General features: G+C 39.6%; 2 protein-coding genes across 3 annotated transcripts in view; both read left to right on the top strand.

Annotated features, from left to right (window-relative positions):
- Positions 1-17,668, top strand: part of zgc:162472 (uncharacterized protein LOC553495 homolog) — an 82,415-nt gene extending 64,747 nt beyond the window's left edge. Inside the window, exons 27-28 of one of the 2 annotated variants that reach the window (XR_009807753.1) lie at positions 15,636-15,687; positions 15,838-17,668. The gene's annotated coding sequence lies outside the window, so the exon portion shown is untranslated. The remainder of the gene's footprint in view (positions 1-15,635; positions 15,688-15,837) is intronic. The other variant, XM_061907786.1, reaches the window with a different exon arrangement.
- Positions 17,669-18,488: 820 nt separating this feature from the next.
- Positions 18,489-19,113, top strand: LOC133557373 (histone H2B 1/2-like). The gene has a single exon (XM_061907777.1). It carries the CDS (start codon positions 18,496-18,498, stop codon positions 18,868-18,870), a length of 375 nt encoding a protein of 124 aa, XP_061763761.1. The 5' UTR covers positions 18,489-18,495; the 3' UTR covers positions 18,871-19,113.
- The last annotated feature ends 2,734 nt before the right edge of the window (positions 19,114-21,847 follow it).

The raw sequence follows: 21,847 nt of genomic DNA, 5'->3' as shown, positions 1-21,847 counted from the left end.
TATATATATATATATATATATATACACACACAATTATTATCATTAACAATATATATTGTACTATTACACTTATATAAAAAATTGATTATATATATATATATATACACAATTATTATCATTAACAATATATATTGTACTATGATACCTATATAAATTGATTTTATATATATATATATATATATATATATATATATACATATATATATATATACAATTATTATCATTAACAATACATATTGTACTATTATACCTATACAAATTTATTATATATATATATTCATATATATATATATACGTGTACAATTATTATCATTAACAATATATATATATATATATTGTTCTATTATACATATATACATTGATTTGATATATATCTATATATATATGGTAAAAAATGGTAAATGTTTTTGAAACATATATATATATATATATATATATACGTGTACAATTATTATCATTAACTATATATATATATATATTGTTCTATTATACATATATAAATTGATTTTATATATATGTATATATATATATGTATATATATGGTAGAAAATGGTAAATGTTTTTGAAACATATACATACAGTATATATATATCTATGTATATATATATGTATATATATATATATATATATATATATATATATATATATATATATATATATATATATGTATACATTAATTTATTTTTTCATAAATTTGCAAAACTTCTGAACGTTACCAAGTTGGATAGCCACCAAGTGTGACTGTTTACCAGTTCAGCGCCACCAGAGACAATGTGATTGCATGCAGAATTTACCATTTACCAATAAACAGTTTGTACTCTTTAGGATTTTTGCATTAGTTGCAGTTAGAAGTGGAAAGGGAGTCGGAGAGACAGAAATTAGCTATGAAATCCTAGGCAGAATACACTTAAGCAGAAACAAAAAAGAAACTGAAAGCTGCTCAGAACTTTGCCAGGAAGGCTCATGTCAGAGCCATCAAAGCAGAAATGCCAAAGTAATGTGTAAACAATGTCAATAAATAGATGAACCATCTGTGGCTGTGAAGTGAACACTAGTAAGGTTGTATACTGTATGGAGTAGACTAACCCATGTGGTTCCTGTGGATGTGAACACAATTGTGACTAAACAGCATTGTGACTGATACAGACAAAGTAATGTGTAAATAATGTCAATAAGTAGATGAACCATCTGTGGCTGTGAAGTGAACACCAGTAAGGTTGTAAATACTGTATAGAGTAGACTAACCCATGTGGTTCCTGTGGACGTGAACACAATTGTGACTAAACAACATTGTGACTGATACAGATAGAGTAATGTGTAAATAATGTCAATAAGTAGATGCAACATCTGTGGCTGTGAAGTGAACACCAGTAAGGTTGTAAATACTGTATAGAGTAGGCCAGGGGTCACCAACGCGGTGCCCGCGGGCACCAGGTCGGCCGTAAGGACCAGATGAGTCGCCCGCTGGCCTGTTCTAAAAATAGCTCAAATAGCAGCACTTACCTGTGAGCTGCCTTTATTTTTTAAATTGTATTTATTTACTAGCAATCTGGTCTGGCTTTGCTCGACATTTTTAATTCTAAGAGAGACAAAACTCAAATAGAATTTGAAAATCCAAGAAAATATTTTAAAGACTTGGTCTTCACTTGTTTGAATGAATTCATTTATATTTTTTACTTTGCTTCTTATAACTTTCAGAATGACAATTTTAGAGAAAAAAATCCAACCTTAAAAATGATTTTAGGATTTTTAAACACATATACCTTTTTATCTTTTAAATTCCTTCCTCTTCTTTCCTGACAATTTAAAACAATGATCAAGTAAATTGATTTTTTTTTTATTATAAAGAATAATAAATACATTTTAATTTAATTCTTCATTTTAGCTTCTGTTTTTTCGACAAATAATGTTTGTGAAATATTTATTTAATCTTAATATGATTAAAATTCAGAAAAAAATATTCTGGCAAATCTATAAAATCTGTAAAATAAAATTTAAATCTTATTTCAAAGTCTTTTGAATTTCTTTTAAAATTTTTGTTCTGGAAAATCTAGAAAAAATATTGATTTTTGTAATATAGCTTGGTACAATTTGTTATATATTCTAACAAAGTGGAGCTTGGATTTTAACCTATTTAAAACATGTCATCAAAAATCTAAAATAATCTCAATTAGGAAAAATTACTAATGATGTTCCATACATTATTTATTTTTTCAATTTTTTCAAAAATATTTGAATTAGCTAGTTTTTCTCTTCTTTTTTTCGGTTAAATTTATAATTTTAAAGAGTCGAAATTGAAGATAATCTATGTTTCAAAATTTAATTTTCATTTTTTTCGTGTTTTGTCCTCTTTTAAGTGTTTTTTTCATAATTTATCCTCTCCAAAAAACCTTCCGTAGAAGGTAAAAAAAATGTACGACGGAATGATAGACAGAAATACCCATTTTTTTTTAATATTTATCTGTTTCTATTCATATTTATTGTGAGAAATCATTAAGATGATCAGTGTTTCCACAAAGATACATATCATTAATTATTAATAATAACAAAGAGTTAAAGGTAAATTGAGCAAATTGGCTATTTCCGGTAATTTATTTAAATGTGTATCAAACTGGTAGCCCTTCGCATGAATCAGTACCCAAGAAGTAACTCTTGGCTAACCCATGTGGTTCCTGTGGATATGAACACAATTGTGACTAAATAACTTAGTGACTGAAACAGACATAGTGGTTCATTTGGATAAATGGAGTATGTATTTATTTAAAATTTGGATAAATAGAGTATGTATTTATTTAAAATTTGGATAAATGGAGTATGTATTTATTTAAAATTTGGATGAATAGAGTATGTATTTATTTAAAATTTGGATAAATGGAGTATGTATTTATTTAAACTCTGTTCATGGGACGGCGTGGCAGAGTCGCAGAGTGGCCGTGCGCAACCCGAGGGTCCCTGGTTCAATCCTCACCTAGTACCAACCTCGTCACGTCCGTTGTGTCCTGAGCAAGAGACTTCACCCTTGCTCCTGATGGGTGCTGGTTAGCGCCTTGCATGGCAGCTCCCTCCATCAAAACCCTAAAACATCTTGAAATGGTGTTTTTTTGTGTGTGCTAATTTCTGCATGTTCAATCGCTGAAAAACAAGGAGCTTTGGGGACTGATTTTCTGTCTTTGTCATTAAGTTCAAATCACAGGCCTGCATGCTAACTGTAACATGTTAGCTTCTTTTGCTAATTTTGCTTCACTTGGCACTTGTCGCATGATAATGTTTGTGTTTCAGATTGTCTTGCACACATACAGAAGTCACACGCAATTTATTTTGAAATTGCATATTCTGGTTCTGTTTGCTTGAGTTGCTTGCTATAAACATGTTCTTTTGTTCAAGTATCTGATCGGTATTTGAAATCGGGCGGGACCTACGTCCGAGACTTCAGATCTGTATCATTGTATTTCTTGTAAGGAAATGCCAGTTTAAAATATTTTTTCTTTCATTTCCTACGGTTACGTTTCTTCACGGGTTGGCAGAGATAACATCTCGTAGTTTGACTTCTGGAATCATCTTAGTGGAGTGTCAAGCTAACCTAAACTGCCTCACGTTGGAGTCACCAAACATGGTTCCTGGTTACTTGGAGACAGAAAAAGTGGTCCTTCTCCTTGTCCTTATATCGGAAGATTTTTTTTTTTTTTACAAAAGCCATAAAGCAGTGAAGTTGTCACCTTGTGTAAAGGTAAATAAAAAGAGAATACAACAAATCCTTTTCAACTTATATTCAATGGAATAGACTGCAAAGACAAGAAATATCTTGATATTTCTTGTCTTTGCACACTGACAAACTAAATATTTTTTATGCAAATAATCATGAACTTGGCCCTGCGATGAGGTGGCGACTTGTCCAGGGTGTACCCCGCCATCCGCCCGATTGTAGCTGAGATAGGCGCCAGCGCCCCCCGCGACCCCAAAAGGGAATAAGCGATAGAAAATGGATAGAAAATGGATAATCATGAACTTAGAATGTAATGGCAGCAACACATTGTAAAAAAGGCATTTTTTACCAGTGTGTTACATGGCCTGTCCTTTAAACACTCAGTGCAGGTTTGGGAACTGAAGAGACACATTTTTGAAGTGGAATTCTTTCCCATTCTTGTTTGATGTACATCTTAAGTTGTTCAACAGTCTCCTGCCTCATATTTCAGCGTTCACACATTTTCAATGTCTGGACTACAGGCAGGCCAGTCTAGTACCCACACTTTTTTACTACGAAGCCACACTGTTGTAACACGTGGCTTGGCATTGTCTTGCTGAAATAAGCAGGGGCGTCCATGATAACATATGTTGCTCCAAAAGCTGTATGTACCGTTCAGCATTAATGGTGCCTTCACAGATATGTAAGTTACCCATGCCTTGGCCACTAATACACCCCCATACCATCACACATGCTGCCTAGAACACTTTACCACCTAGAAAAATCCGGATGGTTCTTTTCCTCTTTGTTCCAGAGGACACAATGTCCACAGTTTCCAAAAATAAATTGAAATGTGGACTCGACAGACCACACAACACTTTTCCACTTTGCATCAGTCCACCTTAGATGAGCTCAGCCCCAGCGAAGCCGGTGGCGTTTCTGGGTGTTGTTGATAAATGGCTTTGGCTTTGCATAGTGGAGTTTTAACTTGCACTTACAGATGTAGCGACCAACTGTAGTTACTGACAGTGGTTTTACGAAGTGTTCCTGAGCCTATGTGGTGATATCCTTTACACACCAATGTCGCTTTTTGATGCAGTTACGCCTGAGGGATTGATTCTCCAAACCCATCCAGCCATTTTCTACCGCTTGCCCCTTTTTGGGGGTGCTGGGAGCCTCTCAGCTGCATCCGAGCGGAAGGCCTTGTACACCCTGGACAAGTCGCCACCTCATCACAGGGCCAACACAGATAGACAGACAACATTCACACACTAGGGACCATTTAGTGTTGCCAATCAACCTATCCCCAGGTGCATGTCTTTGGAGGTGGGAGGGGCCTATCCCCAGTTGCATGTCTTTGGAGGCGGGAGGAAGCCGGAGTACCTGGAGGGAACCCATGCAGTCACGGGGAGAACATGCAAACTCCACACAGAAAGATCCCGAGCCCGGGATTGAACCCAGGACTACTCAGGACCTTAGTATTGTGAGGCACATGCACTAACCCCTGTTCTACCGTGCTGCCTTTTGATGATATTACGCAGCGTAGATGGTGAAATCCCTAAATTCCTTGTTGAGAAACGTTCTTAAACAATTTGCTCAGGCATTTGTTGACAAAGTGGTGACCCTCGCCCCCTCCTTCTTTGTGAATGAGTGAGCATTTCATGGAAGCTGCTTTTATACTCAATAATGGCACCCACCTGTTCCCAATTAGCCTGGTCACCTGTGGGATGTTCAAATTAGTGTTTGATAAGCATTCCTCAACTTTCTCAGTCATTTTTGCCGCTTGTGCCAGCTTTTTTGCAACATGCTGCAGGCATCAAATTCCAAATGAGCTAATATTTGCAAAAATTAAACAACTTTTACGAGTTTGAACCTTAAATATCTTGTCTTTGCAGTCTATTCAATTGAATATAAGTTGAAAAAGACTTGTTGTAGTCTCTTTTTATTTAGCATTTACAAACCCCGTTTCCATATGAGTGGGGAAATTGTGTTGGATGTAAATATAAACAGAATACAATGATATGCAAATCCTTTTCAACCCATATTCAGTTGAATGCTGTTCAAACTCATAAACTTTATTTTTTATTTGCAAATAATAATTAACTTAGCATTTCGTGGCTGCAACATGTGCCAAAGTAGTTGGGAAAGGGCATGTTCACCACTGTGTTACATCACCTTTTCTTTTAACAACACTCAATAAATGTTTGGGAACCGAGGAAACTAATTGTTGAAGCTTTGAAAGTAGAATTATTTCCCATTCTTGTTTTATGTAGAGCTTCAGTCGTTCAACAGTCCGGAGTCTCCGCTGTCGTATTTTACGCTTCATAATGCGCCACACATTTTCCATGGGAGACAGGTCTGGACTGCAGGCGGGCCAGGAAAGTACCCGCACTCTTTTTTTTTACGAAGCCACGCTGTTGTAACAAGTGCTGAATGTGGCTTGGTATTGTCTTGCTAAAATAAGCAGGGGCGTCCATGAAAAAGACGGCGCTTTGATGGCAGCATATGTTGTTCCAAAAGCTGTATGTACCTTTCAGCATTAATGGTGCCTTCACAGATGTGTAAGTTACCCATGCCTTGGGCACTAATGCACCCCCATACCATCACAAATGGTGGCTTTTGAACTTTGCGTCGATAACAGTCTGGATGGTTCGCTTCCCCTTTGGTCCGGATGACACGATGTCCAGAAACAATTTGAAATGTGGACTCGTCAGACCACAGAACATTTTTCCACTTTGCATCAGTCCGTCTTAGATGATCTCGGGCCCACAGAAGCCGGCGGCGTTTCTGGATGTTGTTGATAAACGGCTGTCGCTTTGCATAATAGAGCTTTAACTTGCACTTACAGATGTAGCGACCAACTGTATTTAGTGTATTTAGTGGTTTTCTGAAGTGTTCCCGAGCCCATGTGGCGATATCCTTTAGAGATTGATGTCGGTGTTTGATACAGCGTTGTCCGAGGGATCGAAGGTCACGGTCATTCAATGTTGGTTTCCGGCCATGCCGCTTACGTGGAGTGATTTCTCCAGATTTTCTGAACCTTTTGATGATATTATGGAGCGTAGATGTTGAAATCCCTAAATTTCTTGCAATTGCACTTTGAGAAAGGTTGTTCTTAAACTGTTTGACTATTTGCTCACGCAGTTGTGGACAAAGGGGTGTACCTCACCCCATCCTTTCTTGTGAAAGACTGAGCATTTTTTGGGAAGCTGTTTTTATACCCAATCATGGCACCCACCTGTTCCCAATTAGCCTGCACACCTGTGGGATGTTCCAAATAAGTGTTTGATGAGCATTCCTCAACTTTATCAGTATTTATTGCCACCTTTCCCAACTTCTTTGTCACGTGTTGCTGGCATCAAATTCTAATGTTAATGATTATTTGCAAAAAAATTATCAGTTTGGACATCAAATATGGGTTGAAAAGGATTTGCAAATAATTGTATTCTGTTTATATTTACATCCAACACAATTTCCCAACTCATATGGAAACGGGGTTCGTACACAAGGCGACAACGTCACTAGTTTTGTACATTCTAACTGATGCTGTGATGCTACGTGCCACTCCAGATGCCCCGGCGATATTTATCAGTGTTCACGCGCTGCAATTTCAACAAATGCGGCAGAGCTCGTTTGGCAGGAAGGAGATTTTTGGGCGAGTGCTCGTCCGTCAAAGTAACCGCGGCGACGTTTACATCGAAAGCTACCGAAACTCCACACATTTTTTAATCTGATTTTGACAGCCCGGCAGCTCACAGCACACTTTACCTCAGGGGGTCCAAGGAAAAACTCCCTCGAAGGAAGATGAGCCGTCGAAGAGATTTCCACAGAAGTGGGAACTGAGGGAAGTGGTGACTTTCCGCATTTTTGTTACTGTTTGTTCGTCACCACCGCGGTATTGGCAGCGATCCTAATCACGCAGTCGTAAATAGGCAACCTTCGTCATTGTCTCGCTAAAACAAAGCCGCCACTGAGATCCGCAACCAGACTGACATGTGTAAACTTCTCGGGCTTTTAATGGCCGCAACTCAGGTGTCGCTGACGGATGCTTTCAGCGCACATTCTTATCTGCACGACTCCTGTAGTAGACGGAGATGTTAGTTTGGAGAGAGATAGAACCGAGTTAAAGGATTAACTCTGTTTATGTTGAAGACTCATGCGAGGGACACGCAATTTTTGCTGGGATTTCACTCTGGCGTGACGTGCAATTAACCAGCAGGAAGGAGCTGAGGAGACGCCCGAGTACTGTGGGCGTCCTGCCAAGAACTTGTACTCTTTTTATTGAAGCCTGTTTGGGCTTTGTATAAACAACAACATGACAGAAATTATGGCAAAATGTGTCATGTCTTGTTTGGCTACGTTCTCTTGACCTTTGGACTATTTAAGTTCCTGGTTTTTTTCACTCCCTTGTTTTGTTGCCACGACTACCAATCAGTTCACCTGTCCTCACGACTCACGCACCTGTTTTCAATCACCAAATCACTATTTAAGCCTGTCGTTTTCTGTTGGTCGGCCTGGCGTCATTGTGTTATTTTCATGCCAGTTTTTTTTCATGCCAAAGTCCATGCTGCTCTTGTCAAGCCATAGGAAGTGTTGTTTGAGTTACAAACCCCGTTTCCAAATGAGTTGGGAAATTGTGTTAGATGTAAATATAAACGGAATACAATGATTTGCAAATCCTTTTCAACCCATATTCAGTTGAATATGCTACAAAGACAACATATTTGATGTTCAAACTGATAAACTTTTTTTTGTTGTTGCAAATAATCATTAACTTTAGAATTTGATGCCAGCAACACATGACATAGAAGTTGGGAAAGGTGGCAATAAAAACTGATAAAGTTGACAAATACTCATCAAACTCTTATTTGGAACATCTAACAGGTCTGCAGGCTAATTGGGAACAGGTGGGTGCCATGATTGGGTATAGAAACAGCTTCCCATAAAATGCTCAGTCTTTCACAAGAAAGGATGGGGTGAGGTACACCCTTTTGTCCACGACTGCGTGAGCAAATAGTCAAACAGTTTAAGAACAACGTTTCTCAAAGTGCAATTGCAAGAAATTTAGGGATTTCAACATCTACGCTCCATAATATCACCAAAAGGTTCAGAGAATCTGGTGAAATCACTCCACGTAAGCGGCATGGCCGGAAACCAACATTGAATGACCGTGACCTTAGATCCCTAAGACTGCACTGTATCAAAAACTGACATCAATCTCTAAAGGATATCACCACATAGGTTCAGGAACACTTCAGAAAGCACTGTCACTAAATACAGTTGGTCGCTACATCTGTAAGTGCAAGTTAAAGCTCTACTATGCAAAGCGAAAGCCACTTATCAACAACATCCAGAAACACCGCCATCTAAGATGGACTGATGCAAAGTGGAAAAGTGTTCTGTGGTCTGACGAGTCCACATTTCAAATTGGTTTTGGACATCGTGTCATCCGGACCAAAAGGGAAGCGAACCATCCAGACTGTTATCGACGCAAATTTCAAAAGCCACAGTTTGTGATGGTATGGGGGTGCATTAGTGCCCAAGGCATGGGTAACTTACACATCTGTGAAGGCACCATTAGTGTTGAAAGGTACATACAGGTTTTGGACAAACATATGCTGCCCTTAAGCGCCGTCTTTTTCATGGACGCCCCTGCTTATTTCAGCAAGACAATGCCAAGCCACATTCAGCACGTGTTCCAACAGCGCGGCTTCGTAAAAAAAAAGAGTGCGGGTACTTTCCTGGCCCGCCCGCAGTCCAGACCTGTCTTCCATTGAATATGTTCGGCGCATTATGAAGCGTAAAATACGACAGCGGAGACCCCGGACTGTTGAACGACTGCAGCTCTACATAAAACAAAAATGGGAGAGAATTCCACTTTCAAAGCTTCAACAATTAGTTTCCTCAGTTCCCAAACGTTTATTGCGTGTTGTTAAAAGAAAAGGTGATGTAACACAGTGGTGAACATGCCCTTTCCCAACTACTTTGGCACCTGTTGCAGCCATGAAATTTTAAGTTAATTATTATTTGCAAACAAAAAAAGTTTATGAGTTTGAACATCAAATATGTTGTCTTTGTAGTGCATTCAACTGAATATGGGTTGAAAAGGATTTGCAAATCATTGTATTCTGTTTATATTTACATCTGACACAATTTCCCAACTCATATGGAAACGGGGTTTGTAGATGATCTCGGTCCCAGAGAAGCCGGCGGCGTTTCTGGATGTTGTTGATAAATGGCTTTCGCTTTGCATAGTAGCATATATAAGCTAAGTTAGGCTTTAAAGTCATATCAAAGACTTGCCAGAACAACTTTTTACTGTCTGCTGAGTTTCATTGCTTAAGGTTTTCTGCTTATGGTGTGCCTCCGCATTCTTTCAATGAAAAAAATGTACCTTGGCTCAAAAAAGGTTAAAAAACACTGGGCTCCGGTGTGTGCACGGACTACAGTGGCAGACACGCGCACATTTTCAGGACTTATGTAGATCCGTAATACTGATCAGCAGGTACCAGAAGGTAAGAAAAGTTGCTTTTGCGTCATATTGTGAAACAAAACGCCAGATAATGTCTGCCAATGGGTGCCATTGTGCAGTCCTTATACACACACGGCAGTAATTCTTATACCGTAATGTGCCGACAACCCATCAAGCGGTGCGGCTTCAAATTTGTGCTAAAACTCACTGGTGAATGAATGATGAATGAATGATTGGTGGTGGTCGGCGGGGCCGTAGGCGCAAACTGGCAGCCACGCTTCCGTCAGATGTAGCTTACCACCACCAGGTGTGAATAAATGATGGGTTCCACCTTCTCTGTGAGCGCTTTGTTTATCTAACAATAGAAAAGCGTGATATAAATCTAATCCATTATTATTATTATTATTATTATTAAAACATTTTTACATATTTTTGAGCACCATGTGTGGTGTTCTGTATTCTCAATGGAACATTTAAAGTTTTGGTGTTGTTTACCGGCCTCATATTGCAGTCTACACATATCTCTTATGTGTGGGTGCCATCTACTGGTCACACGTATCATTACAAAACGTACCAAATAAAGTTGCTTCGAGGTCGGTAAGCACAACCAGAATTATGCCGTACATTAGGCGCACCGGGTCATAAGGTGAAATGTCGATTTTTTTTTTTGAGAAAATGAAAGGATTTTAAGTGCGCCTTATAGTCCGAAAAACACAGTATTTTTCCTAAAGTGAGCAGTTTGGTTGTAGACGAGCTAACAAACACGCCCGCGGCCCCACTTCCTGTTTGCACAGAACGTCAACAAATACGGCATTTCAAGGCAGGCGCCGCTCAAAAGCACTTTTCACATTCTCCGCTCCGAGGCTATGTAAAAAATGTGCTGATTTTGCATCCCGACACAAACTACCATCAAGCAGCCTGATGACTCGTTAATTCCTCTTGTTGAAAGGTGTGCCTCTAATTACCTGTCAGTCCTTTAGTGTTAGCAGACTTGTTTTTTTTTCCCTCCTTTGCCGAAGTCACACTTTAATTGTTTTAGCTATGGTTGCCTATAGCAGTCGTATTTATACGCATGTCACACCCAACATCACCATGGTGAGGTTACTTACCGGAGTTACGGCAACAATTTGTCATTTTGGGTCTTCAGGACATTGCGGCTAAATTGCCCTGAGTCACAATGCTGTTGTTGTTGTTGTTCAGGTATGAACACCGACAGGTTTACACGTTTAGGAATATTTACGCCGTATTACCCCACCAGAACACGCTGATACTGAATAAACCAGATTAAATGGAAAGTACTCATCACATAAACATACCGTTCATCCATTCCCATACTACTCATCCAAAATAAAGGGAAGAAAATATGAAAATACAGTAAAAAAATGTGTGTGTTTACATCTTTATATGTATATTTTAACATATATATGTGGGGAAGATTTTTTATTTTTTATGTATTCATTTATTTATCTTATTATTATTTTATATATATATATATACAGTGGGGCAAAAAAGTATTTAGTCAGCCAGCGATTGTGCAAGTTCTCCCACTTAAAATAATGACAGAGGTCTGTAATTTTCATCATAGGTACACTTCAACTGTCGGAGACAGAATGTGAAAAAAAAATCCAGGAATTCACATTGTAGGAATTTTAAAGAATTTATTTGTGAATTATGGTGGAAAATAAGTATTTGGTCACTTCAAACAAGGAAGATCTCTGGCTCTCACAGACCTGTAACTTCTTCTTTAAGAAGCTCTTCTGTCCTCCACTCGTTACCTGTATTAATCATCTGTATAAAAGACACCTGTCCACTGCCTCAAACAGTCAGACTCCAAACTCCACTATGGCCAAAGAGCTGTCGAAGGACACCGGGAAAAGAATTGTAGACCTGCACCAGACTGGGAAAAGTGAATCTGAAATAGGCAAGCAGCTTGGTGTGAAAAAAATCAACTGTGGGAGCAATTATCAGAAAATGAAAGACATACAAGACCACTGATAATCTCCCTCGATCTGGGGCTCCACGCAAGATCTCATCCCGTGGGGTCAAAATGATCATGAGAACGGTGAGTAAAAATACCAGAACCACACGGGGGGGGGGGGGGGGGGGGGACCTGGTGAATGACCTGCAGAGAGTTGGGACCAAAGTAACAAAGGTTACCAGCAGTAACACACTACGCTGACAGGGAATCAAATCCTGCAGTGCCAGACGTGTCCCCCTGCTTAAGCCAGTGCATGTCCAGGCCCGTCTGAAGTTAGCCAGAGAGCACATGGATGATACAGCCGAGGATTGGGAGAATGTCATGTGGTCAGATGAAACCAGAATATAACTTTTTGGTATAAACTCAACTCGTCGTGTTTGGAGGAAGAAGAATACTGAGTTGCATCCTAAGAAAACCATACCTACTGTGAAGCATGGGGGTGGAAACATCATGCTTTGGGGCTGTTTTTCTGCTAAGGGGACAGGACGATTGATCCGTGTTAAGGAAAGAATGAATGGGGCCATGTATCGGGAGATTTTGAGCCAAAACGTTCTTCCATCAGTGAGAGCTTTGAATGGTTGACCAAATACTTATTTTCCACCATCATTTACAAATAAATTCTTTAAAATTCCTACAATGTGAATTTTTCACATTCTGTCTCACAGTTGAAGTGTACCTATGATGAAAATTACAGACCTCTGTCATCATTTTAAGTGGGAGAACTTGCACAATCGCTGGCTGGCTGACTGTATATATATATATATATATATATATATATATATATATATATATATATATATATATATACATATATATATATGTATATATATATATATATATATATATATATATATATATATATATATATATATATATATATATATATATATATAATAATAACATAAATACATACAAAATAAAAATATATATACCGTATTTCCTTGAATTGCCGCCGGAGCGCTAATTAATTCAAAACCTCTTCTCACCCCTGCGCTTACCAAAGGCATGCGGTAAAAGTAAGCATGCGCTAATTATTTTAAAACCTCTTCTCACTCCGGCACTTACCAAAGGTATGCAGTAAAAATCTGAGTGTGACGTAAGCTTGGACCTTAAATCCTACTGAATGGCTCTTAATCTTCTTCCCTTTATGCGATTTTAAATGACCGGTATTGAAATAAGCCTCCTCCATTTTGAAAATGATGACAGGGGAAGTGTCACTCGTGACGTCACGAGTTTGACCAGGCGGTAATACTAAACATGCGCTAATTATTTTGCGAAGCGAGTTTGTAATTCAAGGAAGGCGTGTACTATACGCCCTGCGGCAATTCAAGGAAATACGGTATATATCGTTTTTTTATGTATTTTATTTTATTTATTTTATTTTCCCCCCACATATATATGTAAAAGATACTTATATATATATATATATGTTGTCAGCATTCAGACAATGCAAGGACGCTAAGTTTACCTCCCAGAGAACACTCACACATTTTTAAGGTCATTACATGTGTTTTTCATATTACCACATCCACCAATTACCCGTGAATTAAAACCACAGGTGGTGTTCACAATGAAAAGCACAGGTGCTGTCTATAATTACCCCAATCTAAAAGCGGCACACCCAAGAACACTTAAGGACATGGCTCGTTATGTCAGTCACTCCTTCAGACTGGGACAAGCCCTGCACCGACCACGCCAAAGGACCCCTTTTCACCTGGTTACCGTAGAAGCAGACATTCCGCCACCCCAAGTCCGCCAATGCAAACCAAGAATTCTGTGGTTCGCCAAAATTGCTCGGGTTTGACCGGTATTGATCACTAACGAGGTTATTATTGGAATGTGCAGTGGTGCTACTTATTAACGTTGAATGGTTATAGCATTTTTTCTTTGTCTTTGTCACTGGGAGGAGTGGAAGGTTTTATGTAGCAGTGGAGCGGAAAAACAAGTCGCCTCTATATTGAAGCTATTGTCATATATATCGGACTTATGACATCAAAAGACTCCCAGAGTTTGCGATTAAATAGAAATGAACAAAATATTACCAACCTCACGGAGTTATTGAGGATCGTAGATCCCTTCACCATCAACAACAATGCTAGTCAGTTTTAAACACCGGTGACTTTTATTAAACAGACAAGAAGCAAGGAATCATGCAGAGACAGAGTTCAATTTTCCTCAATGAGGAGAGACAGATTGCCCTCTGGGCCAGGTATCGATTAACGTGGAAAAAACTTACCATTTAGTGGTCAATTGTACGGAATATGTACTGTACTGTGCAATCTACTAATAAAAGTCTCAAGGCACAGCCCATGTGCTCCACTATTTATTCAGGAGGTCCCTGGTTACATCACTGTGGCTGTTTCTGAAGGAAGGGGGGTCATTTCAAGAGCCTCAGTATAGATTAGATTAGATTAGATTAGATAGTACTTTATTCATTCCGTCAGGAGAGTTCCTTCAGGAAAATTACAATTTTCAGCACAATCCCATTCAAGATCAGACAAACATTACAGGGAGACAGAACAGGATCGCTGACGGGTCTGCCGGCTTCCAGCGCCCCTTACGTATAGACACAATATGTGATTATTCATGAAATGCAAATGTGCTGATACTCGTGATATCTCTGCTTTGTCTGCGTCACGGTACTCGATGTTCGTCCTCCGCGGTCAGCAGGCCGGGTTCTGGACACAAACACCGATACGAGACGACTGGCAATCTTTTGATTTGAGTTGTCCCTTTGCACGGATAGAAAAGTACAACTTCAGCACAATTGATGATAACTATAGCAACGGCCTTTAAGCATAAGAGTTGTGTGATAACTTATACATGATTATTCTAACGATCATATAGACTTTGTGAGAGCCAACATTGATTACTTTGGCACAATTTATGATCCAGGACCTAATAATTTTGTACCCGAACACAAGGAAGATGAGCAATACATTTTAGAAGGGAGTCATTACCCCAACACAAAAGGTTTAAAGAGCCATATTGGACCAAAAATAAAAGCTATCGGGAGCCACAAGAAATTAAAAGTCTTATTTAGGTTTATGCAACCCATTTTTGCAATGTTGGAAAACATTAGTAAAACTACTCAGAGGGTGAGATAACTCCTGGAAATGAGTGTCTTGGAATGGCCAAAGGTATAGATGTGTGTGTCCAAGTTGAAGGAACTGACAGGCTGTCTTCTTCTAATGGATTTATTACAATCTGTGCAAGCTGGGTAAATCACTAAATCACTGCCGCCCACTGCTGAGTGGGACAAAAGGACGCTTGTGAAATCCTCTCACCAGTAAAGCATGTTTAATATAAACTGTGTTCGGAAGGTTTGTGTCATGTTTGTCCTCCTACAGAAAATATTTCAAAACAACAAACACATTTTTACAACCGTCTTTCTCAATTATTATACTTAAAAAAAAAAAAAAAAAGCTCCAGGCAGCCCCAGGGCAGCACTAAAGAGCTCCAGAGAACCTAATCTAATCTTTCTATCCTTACATTTTCTACAGCTTGTCCCTCTTGAAGAGGTTAGAGCCTATCGCAGCTGCACTCGGGCGGAAAGTAAGCTAAGTTGATCTAATTTGATCAAATTAAATACATAAAATAAACCTTACGCTCCCTTCAAGTACCAGGTTTAAAAAAAAACACCATTCATTCTGTATATCAACAATGTTGCAAAGAAAGCTTGCTGATACACGCTGCGTCCACCAGGTGGTGCCAAACAACACAGCAAGACCACTGGAAGACATCAGCGGAAGACAGTTTTTATTGTTCATGTTTTTAAATGTCATCAATTTTGTTTAACAATCATCAGTATGATTGGATTTTTATTCTGACCTTTGGAAATGTTTAGATCCTCCCCAAGTATGTAAAGTACACTATTTATTTATGTATTTATTGTGGGCCCTTCGTAGTGATGCAAAATGTACTGATTGAAGAATGTCATTAGAGATCAAAACGAACAGGGGAAGAACAAACATAACATGTAAAGTCAATTTGACTCTGAACTGCGGTGTAATTAAAAACAAGTTTTAAATGTGTCATTTTACTTCAATCAATAACGGAGCAGCATCTCCTCATCCGGAACCAACAAGGCCGTGAAAAACGGTCCGACTGGAACTCTCTAATAACTAAAGTTCCTTGGGTGAATAACGTCAACTCACTACACCGGTATGTTTTAGTGCTTTCATGGCGAGTTTACTGACAGATATAAGTCAATCAATCAATCAATGTTTACTTATATAGCCCTAAATCACTAGTGTCTCAAAGGGCTGCACAAACCACTACGACATCCTCGGTAGGCCCACATAAGGGCAAGGAAAACTCACACCCAGTGGGACATCGGTGACAATAATGACTATGAGAACCTTGGAGAGGAGGAAAGCAATGGATGTCGAGCGGGTCTAACATGATACTGTGAAAGTTCAATCCATAATGGATCCAACACAGTTGCGAGAGTCCAGTCCAAAGCGGATCCAACATAGCAGCGAGAGTCCCGTTCACAGCGGAGCCAGCAGGAAACCATCCCAAGCGGAGGCGGATCAGCAGCGCAGAGATGTCCCCAGCCGATACACAGGCAAGCAGTACATGGCCACCGGATCGGACCGGACCCCCTCCACAAAGGAGAGTGGGACATAGAAGAAAAAGAAAAGAAACGGCAGATCAACTGGTCTAAAAAGGGAGTCTATTTAAAGGCTAGAGTATACAAATGAGTTTTAAGGTGAGACTTAAATGCTTCTACTGAGGTGGCATCTCGAACTGTTACCGGGAGGGCATTCCAGAGTACTGGAGCCCGAAATGAAAAAGCTCTATAGCTCGCAGACTTTTTTTGGGCTTTGGGAATCACTAATAAGCCGGAGTCCTTTGAACGCAGATTCCTTTACACTATTTTATATTAGAAATGGCAACAATGGAGGATGAATGTCACCTAACAAGAAGATAGAGGAAAAGAAGAAGAAGATATGACTACAATGGCGGACACGTGCACATTTTCGGGACTTATGCAGATCCGTAATACTGATCAGCAGGTACCAGAAGGTAGGAAAAAATGCTTTCGCATAATATTGCGCAACAAAACGCCAAATAATATGTCTGCCAATGGGTGCCATTTTGCGGTCCTTATATACACACCATAATAATATTTATGCCGTAATGTGCCGACAATCCATCAAGCTGTGCGGCTTCAAAGTCCTACTAAAACATTTTGACAGATTTTTGAGTGTCGTGTGTAATGTTCTTTATTTTCAATGGAACATGTAAAGTTTTGGTGTTGTTTACTGGCCTCATAATGCAGTCTACACGTGTCTCTTATGTGTGAATGCCATCTACTGGTCAGACGTATCATTACACCATGTACCAAATAAAATTGCTTCGAGGTCAGTAAGCACGACCAGAATTATTCCGTACATTAAGCGCACTGGGTTATAAAGCGCACTGTCGAAATGATTTTAAGTGCGCCTTATAGTCCAGGGGAAGAGCAAACAACATGTAAAGTAAATTTGACTCTGAACTGCAGTGTAATTAAAAACAACTTTAAAATGTGTCATTTTTCGTCCTAATTGTTACAAGACATTTTTTTAAGTCTCCCAAAACCAAACAAAGAATTGTAAGGAAAGACAGTGTATGAACATGAATTTATATATATATATATATATACATATATATATGTGTGTGTGTGTGTATATATAGAGTATATACAATCAAAACGAAGAGGAATATATAACATACTTTTTTTTTCATAAACCATTATTTAAAAGTTCAACATGTACAAACAAACATATGAACAATGACATTTAAAACACGTATGATACAGCGCCAGGTGGTTGTTATTCAAATAAAGTAATTATAGTTTAATGTAATATATATATATATATATATATATATATATATATATATATATATATATATATATATATATATATATATATATATATATATATATATATATATATATATGTTCACATACATATGTAGTAATGTGTATAATTATAGGCTCACACAAATTTGGTAAATGCTTTAAATTTGGAGCATAGCATCATAGTTTTCACAGCTTTTTGGTTGTTAGAGTTAGAAAGCGTTTTGAAGTAAAGTTTTTCCTTTTTTTTTAAAGGCACACAAACAGGTTGTGTATATAATAGCCAATCGCATAATGAGGTTGCAAAGATAAAATTCCTTTTCAAATGTGTTCTCATACCGTCTAAATCCAAACAGCAGAATTAGTAACATGCGTCAGACTGCAAAGCAAGAAGTATGACGTCACTTGACAAAACAGCCAATCAAAAGAAAGCGTTGGCGCATTAGTATTTGCATGAAGCGAAAATAAATTCCTTGACAGCCGACGTAGAACACACAGATTCGTCCTGAACAACCATGCCTGAACCGGCCAAGTCCGCGCCCAAGAAGGGCTCCAAGAAAGCCGTCACTAAGGCTGCCGGAAAAGGCAAAGGGAAGCGCAGAAAGACAAGGAAGGAGAGCTACGCCATCTACGTGTACAAGGTCCTGAAGCAGGTCCACCCCGACACCGGCATCTCGTCCAAGGCCATGAGCATCATGAACTCCTTCGTCAACGACATCTTCGAGCGCATCGCCTCTGAGGCGTCTCGTCTGGCTCACTACAACAAGAGATCCACCATCTCTTCCAGGGAGATCCAGACCGCCGTCCGCCTCCTGCTGCCGGGTGAGCTGGCCAAGCACGCCGTGTCTGAGGGCACCAAGGCCGTCACCAAGTACACCAGCTCCAAGTAAAATGCTCCACGAAAGACTTTGTGGCGCCAACCAAACGGCTCTTTTAAGAGCCACCTAAATCTACAAAAGAGTAAATTGCCTTAAATAACAACTGGAATATAACAAAAGTATGAATGATTGCCAATATTGATCCACTACCTTCATATTGCAGTTCAAACTACTTACTCCATTATTTTTATTTGTACACCCCTAATTAATTCACATACATATCGTTATAAACACAAATAAAACGTGTCACACTTAGTCGTGTAAAAAAATGTCTGAGAAGGGGAACCTTAAACTCTGGTATAGTGTGGCTGAAATGGGGCTTAGGCTAAACAACTAAGTATATAGAGGTTGGTACTATAATGACCGTTGTAAAATTAGGGTACTTTATTTTTCATTAATAAATGATAAATGGGTTGTACTTTCATAGCGCTTTTCTACCTTCAAGGTACTCAAAGCGCTTTGACACTACTTCCACATTTACCCGTTTACACACACATTCACACACTGATGGAGGGTGCTGCCATGCAAGGCGCCAACCAGCACCCATCAGGAGCAAAGGTGAAGTGTCTTGCTCAGGACACAACGGACGTGACGAGGTTGGTACTAGGTGGGATTTGAACCAGGGACCCTCGGGTTGCGCACGTCCACTCTCCCACTGCGCCACGCCGTCCTATTGACATGACATAGCTGGTAATATGAGCCAAGACGCATGGGAGTCAACAGACACACAAGCACTTACAAGCAGAAACACAGCAAATTTTATGTATGTAGTTATAAAACATTAAAAACTGGAGAAAAAAAACATGCTTTATTCAATGTTAACCAAAATATCACGTGCCTTTAAGTACCAGAACACTTTGCTTTTTTCGTGTATTGGTATATAATATTTGTTATGTATTCAAATAACGAGGTAGCACACACGTTTAGTAACTTTTATATATGACTTGGGAGTAGCAGTAGCATACACTCTAGAGAGGGATCATCAACACTCAATGTACAGCACTTGGTGAGCATGCTAAATAGACACAACTCAACTACGGCAAGTCAGTCAGGACAAACAACGCTGAGTCAGCATGCACATTAATACACCACATCACCTCCGCCCATAGATCAAAGGCAATGCAAAATCAGTACACACTTTCAATACGGCAACATTCAATTCTTCAATTCTGTAATAAACAAACACAAAAATGTCACAGATGCTATGCCAGATAGTGCATTTAAACTCAAATTCAACCCTCTTTAATAACAAATGAAAAACTCCCTTATGAAAAGAATCAGTCCCTGTAACGCTGAGGTCGCCTGATAGTACGCTCTGAGCGTCTCAAAGTCACTGTCTCTGGGTCAGGCAGCACTGGCGGTTCCAACTCAAAAGCTGGTGGTTCAGGTTCTTCGGAGTCCGTTCCACAGAGGTCACTCGCCTGCTCAGCTGACGCAGTTTCACCTCCAGGCTCTGAATCTGGAGGGTCAGGAAGGTAGCGAGGTCTCAGCTGATCTCCGTGACGCCGGTACACTTGGTCTGGTGTCTGGCCTTGCACTCGGTATGACACTGGACCAGTCTGTTGTGTCACTACCCCAGGAATCCATTTGGGTTTCTCTCCTGCAGTGTTGCGCAGATACACAGAGTCATTTACATCAAACTGTCTCTCGGCAGCCTGACTGTCATGTTTCTCCTTCTGCTGATACTGTCTCTTTCTGACTCGTTCGGTGATGCTTGGTTTCAGGAAGTCCAAACGTGTTCGTACATGTCTTTTCAGGAACAAGTCCGCTGGTGACTCTCCAGTTGTGCTGTGGGGAGTGGTGCGATAGCGCAGCAGGATGTGTGATATCTTGTCCTCAACACTCAGGTTCTGTCCAACAAGTTTTTTCATGCCTGCTTTGAAAATAGCAACATATTTTTCAGCCAGTCCATTTGTAGCTGGATGTCTCGGCGCACCGGTCGTGTGAAGGACTCCATTCCTCTTTATGAACTGCTGAAACTCATCCGATGTGAACGTTGTCGCATTGTCTGTGACAATTTGTTCCGGCACACCGAATGATGCGAACAGTCTCTTAAGTCGTGTAATGGTTGCAGTAGATGTGATTTGTGCCATTTTGTAAACCTCCAACCACTTAGAGTATGCATCAACCACAATCATGAACATGTGACCTAAGAATGGGCCTGCAAAGTCAATGTGTAGTCTTTTCCAAACCTCTCCAGGAAATTCCCAGGGATGCAGCGGGACTTGGCGTGGCGTGCGCTGTTCCAGCTGGCAGGTCTCACACTGCTTGCAGACTCTCTCAGCATCCATATCTACATTTGGCCACCAGACATATTGTCGTGCAATTGTTTTCATCTTTACAATGCCAGGGTGTCCGTCGTGGATCTCTTTTAGCACTGCACTTCTCATTTTTGCAGGTACTATTACTCTTGTTCCCCATAGAACACACCCCTGTTCGACAGATAGCTCATCTCTCTTTCTGTAGTACACCCTCAGTTCATCTGGTATTTCTTTTGGCCATCCTTCCATGATGTACCTGTGCAGTTTTGAAAGCTCTGTGTCCTTTCGTGTAGCCTTGGAAATTTGTTTTGCACTCAACGGTGCCTCCTCAAGGTGCTCATATAACAGTGCATTTATGCAAGCTGTCATTGTCTCTGTACCTGTATCTTTCGTCTCAGGCAGCGGAACACGAGACAACCCGTCTGCATTGCCGTGCTCCTCTGACCTGCGGTATGTCATGTGGTAATCATACGCAGACAGTGTTGATGATCCCTCTCTAGAGTGTATGCTACTGCTACTCCCAAGTCATATATAAAAGTTACTAAACGTGTGTGCTACCTCGTTATTTGAATACATAACATATTGGCGACGAGGATAATCGGTTTATGAGTGTTCCTTGCAGTTTTGTTTTTTTTTTGGAAGTGAAGATGGCATACTTTTCTCAGCGACCAGACGAGTTTAAACCTGAGATTGAATCATGGTCAGCCTACATTGAGCGCATGGAGTTG

The sequence above is a fragment of the Nerophis ophidion genome, linkage group LG08 (assembly GCF_033978795.1).
Source record: "Nerophis ophidion isolate RoL-2023_Sa linkage group LG08, RoL_Noph_v1.0, whole genome shotgun sequence".
NCBI classification, from domain to species: domain Eukaryota; kingdom Metazoa; phylum Chordata; class Actinopteri; order Syngnathiformes; family Syngnathidae; genus Nerophis; species Nerophis ophidion.
This window is presented reverse-complemented; position numbering and strand designations above follow the sequence as displayed.